The 3620-nt window shown below is 41.9% G+C and overlaps 1 protein-coding gene across 1 annotated transcript; it reads right to left on the reverse strand.

Annotated features, from left to right (window-relative positions):
* Positions 1–1805: 1805 nt before the first annotated feature.
* Positions 1806–2249, reverse strand: LOC101972943 (ubiquitin-conjugating enzyme E2 D2). Its single transcript, XM_078033988.1, has 2 exons — positions 2131–2249; positions 1806–2052 (listed from the first exon to the last, which is right to left on the reverse strand). The coding sequence occupies exons 1-2, from the start codon at positions 2247–2249 to the stop codon at positions 1806–1808; spliced, it is 366 nt and encodes a 121-aa protein (XP_077890114.1).
* Between the last annotated feature and the right edge of the window lie 1371 nt (positions 2250–3620).

Consider the following 3620-nt stretch of genomic DNA (forward strand, 5'->3'; position numbering starts at 1 on the left):
TGCTGTTACTGCTTCATCTACAAATTAATTCTATGTTATTGTGGGTACTGGGGTGAGTGAGTGTCAGAAGTTACCTTACAGTACCTGCACCACTTAAGAATCCCTCCTTTTGAGACAGAAGCAGACATATGGTGCTGTAACACATGGTTTTACTATTTTAAAACATTTTTTAAATTGTTTTTTAGTTGTGATACCTAGTTTTATCTTGACCTTTATGGGCCCCATCAGGAGTAAGTCCTACAAATCCTTCTTTTTTGATGTTTTTTCCCCAGATTATCTCCTTTTATATTTGTTTACCTTCAAGGTTTGCGTAAGGATGTTTTCCTACAAGTTATCTATTTATTCATCTTCCTTGGCAGTAACTTAAAACTTTGAGTAATTTAAAGTAAACTTTAGACTTTGGTATGCATTCCAGTGCCCATTACTACTACCTGACAGTATCATAATGAATGTACTATTTTCTTCTTTAAATTGATTTATTAAGTCGTATTTGCACAGCAGACAGCCTTGGAAGATGGAATGCCCTTCAAGGAAGAAAGTAAATTTGTTTTCTGACCAAATTAATTGAACATCTCCCTCAGAACAAAGGAGGGGCACACTTACTGGCTGTTCCTTGAAAGAGTGGGGCTACCCACTGTGTGTGCAGCAGCCACCTGATCTGCTACACATCTCCCCCTTGGGATTTTGGGGAGCAAGGAGAACCTACATCAGTAAAACTCATGCGGCCTGTTGTGCCAGGACTAATAAAGGCCTTTTTTCTAACACAAGACTCCCTGTCATTTTTCTAGCCTCCACCTACAAGTTAACTTGTAATCTTGAAAGCTGAGTAAAATCTCAATACTGTACATGGTACTTGTGAGAAGACAGTGGAATGAATCTGAAATACATTTTTATGTACATATATGAATAAACAACAGTGAATCTCTACATTATATACAACCACAAGGCTGGGATCCTAATTAGAATAAAATATACTCCATGTTTGTATAAATATGTCAAAAAGTACTCTATGGTTGTGTATAACTAAAAAGAGCAAATAAAAAATATTAAACAAATAAAAAAAGACAAACCCCAGAAAGTAAGTCAAGAGAAGCCATGTTCAACCAAGATGATGGGGAAAGGTGAAGCCCCATAAAGGGTGGGGATACAAGCCATGAGAGATGAGAAATATGGAATCAATATATTGTATTTAGAGCCACTCCTAATCCATTTTCATCTTTGTTTCAGTTGAACATGGACCTCCAATTAAAGAATATAGGTTAATATTAATCTTGATCAAAATCAAAACACCTGAAGGCATAAATTCTTCAGAATCAAACAGATGCTTAATTAGCTTCACTCAGTGTTTCCTAGTTGTTAGTTCTATAAGACTCCATAGTTTTCCCACTGGTAGGTGGAGGTGGAATGCTCTCTCATTCCAAAACCACAACCCTCTTCATCTCCCCCCCCCCAAAATCCTAAGGCAATAAATGTCTTTGGTCAAAACTAAGTTAAAACAGGTCTTATATTCTTTCTTGCATCTCCACTTTCCTACTCCCCAGACATCTTCCATCAACTTAGCACTTTCCCCTCTCCCCTCCTCCTCTGTCCATCCTTCTTCCATATTCCTTCTCTCCCTGCTCCTCCTCTCTCTAACCCTGCCCCTCCCCTTCCTTTGTGCCAGACTTGAAAATTGTACAAAGATGGCCCAGAAGAATGGGGCCAGAGGGAAGACCTCACTCCATAGAAAGTAATCAAAAGACCACTAATTAATTGAATTGCCAATTTTGGATTTATTACTTTGGCATTGGCATTATATTTGTAATTCACATGGCATATTTTTCGGTCCACTCTTGAGCGACTCTGTCATACTTTCTCCTGTCCTTTAGATAGATCTTAGCAATTTCAGGAACCAAAGGATCATCCGGATTAGGGTCGCACAACATAGAGCAGATAGACAACAGCACTTTAGAGATTGTCAGCGCTGGTGACCACTCAGATCTAAGGATGTCTAGACAAATGTTTCCGCTTCTGTTGATATTAGGGTGGTAAATTCGGGTGATGAACGTGATCCTGGGTGGTTTGAAGGGATAATCAGATGGAAACTGTATGGACAGGAAAAAGACCCCTCCCTGGTAGGGACTGTCGTTGGGCCCCATGATGGCAGCTTGCCAACGGAACATGTCATCTCCCACTGGTCCTGCTGAACACTGGGCAGGGGGATCACGGGCCAGGTCAAGGAGCTCCTTGTGAATGCGTTTCAGAGCCATCGCCGGGAAGTGATTGCTTGGCACTGGTGCTGGCGACTGGTGGAGGGCTTCCAAGATCTCGACCGTGGGGTGCGAATAGCAGCAGGCCAATGGCAGGACTGTAGGTGCTGGGGCTGGTACAGGGATCTGAGCCACGCGGATCAGGAGCCTAGAGTGGGGCTGAGACAGGAGAGGGAAAGGGGGTGCTCCCCTGCACCTGAGGCTCTGCAGAACACCTGTGGTTCAGAGCCCTTGTGGATGTCCTTTTTGGAGCTGAATCTTCCTCTGCAGGGAGGCCAGGATGCCTTAAGACACCACTTCCCTGAGTAGCCCACGCTCCTGTTCAGGGCAGCCTGCCACTTGCTTCTGGCTCCTGAAGCCCACAGGGGTGCCCTGGCAACAGGAGGGGATCCCTCTGTGAGGTCATAGAGGCAGCCCTGATGAAGCTGTGCAGTGTTACCCAGTGTGATTCCGGAGGGACAGGGGCAGGAGCAGGGAGGGAGGGGGGTCTGAGGTGTTTGAGGGGATGGTGGGGGCTGCTGCGGGGCTCATCCAGGCTCTGCTCTATCGCTTGATCTCCAGGTTGGCTAGGTGGGCCACAGCACACTTCCTTCCACTCAGTTTCCAGAATGGGTACAATCAATTCAATGCATGTGCCCTTCCTCTTACTTGGCTCACCTACCTTGCACACAGTTGCTACTGCTTTGGCTTGATCCTCATCTCTATTCTCTCTGCCTGCCTCTAAGAGTAAGCTACCCATGCTAAGGACTGTACTTCCATGTGTATTTCTTAACACAGACAGTCTCTTGTACACACAACTTTAGCAGTTATAAGTTTGAGATAATATATTTTACAGTAACTTTGATAATGTTTTGGTAAATATATTTTATGAAAATTTAAAGCCTTCAAAATTTCAATTTGGAATTGAAGTCAATTTAATCTTTAAAGAAATACTGACAGGACATGGTATGAGGGAGGAAGAAAGGAAAAGAAAACATTACTTTATCTGGCATATAAAAGCAGTAAATTTAACACTGATATAGAGGTTATATCTAATATAATACTGTATCTGTAGTCTGTTAGCTCAGTACAATTTCCCACTACCTTCCAAAATTTATATCTATACCATGTACAAAATACATTCATCATGTTCTACTATCTCCTTAATTCTTAATTACAGCATTAACTCTAATTCCAAAATCTTATCTTAAATTAACTAAAAAATTCAAACCTTATTATTTTAATCATCTAAATCAGGTATGAGAGAGACTCTTGAGTGTCATTCACATTGTGGCAAAATTCATCTCCATTTGTAAAACTAGGAAACAAATCTGCTTGTACACTAAAATGCTATTGGCATAGGATAGACATATCCACTATGAAAGGGTGAAA

This window comes from Ictidomys tridecemlineatus, chromosome X (assembly GCF_052094955.1).
Source record: "Ictidomys tridecemlineatus isolate mIctTri1 chromosome X, mIctTri1.hap1, whole genome shotgun sequence".
NCBI lineage: Eukaryota > Metazoa > Chordata > Mammalia > Rodentia > Sciuridae > Ictidomys > Ictidomys tridecemlineatus.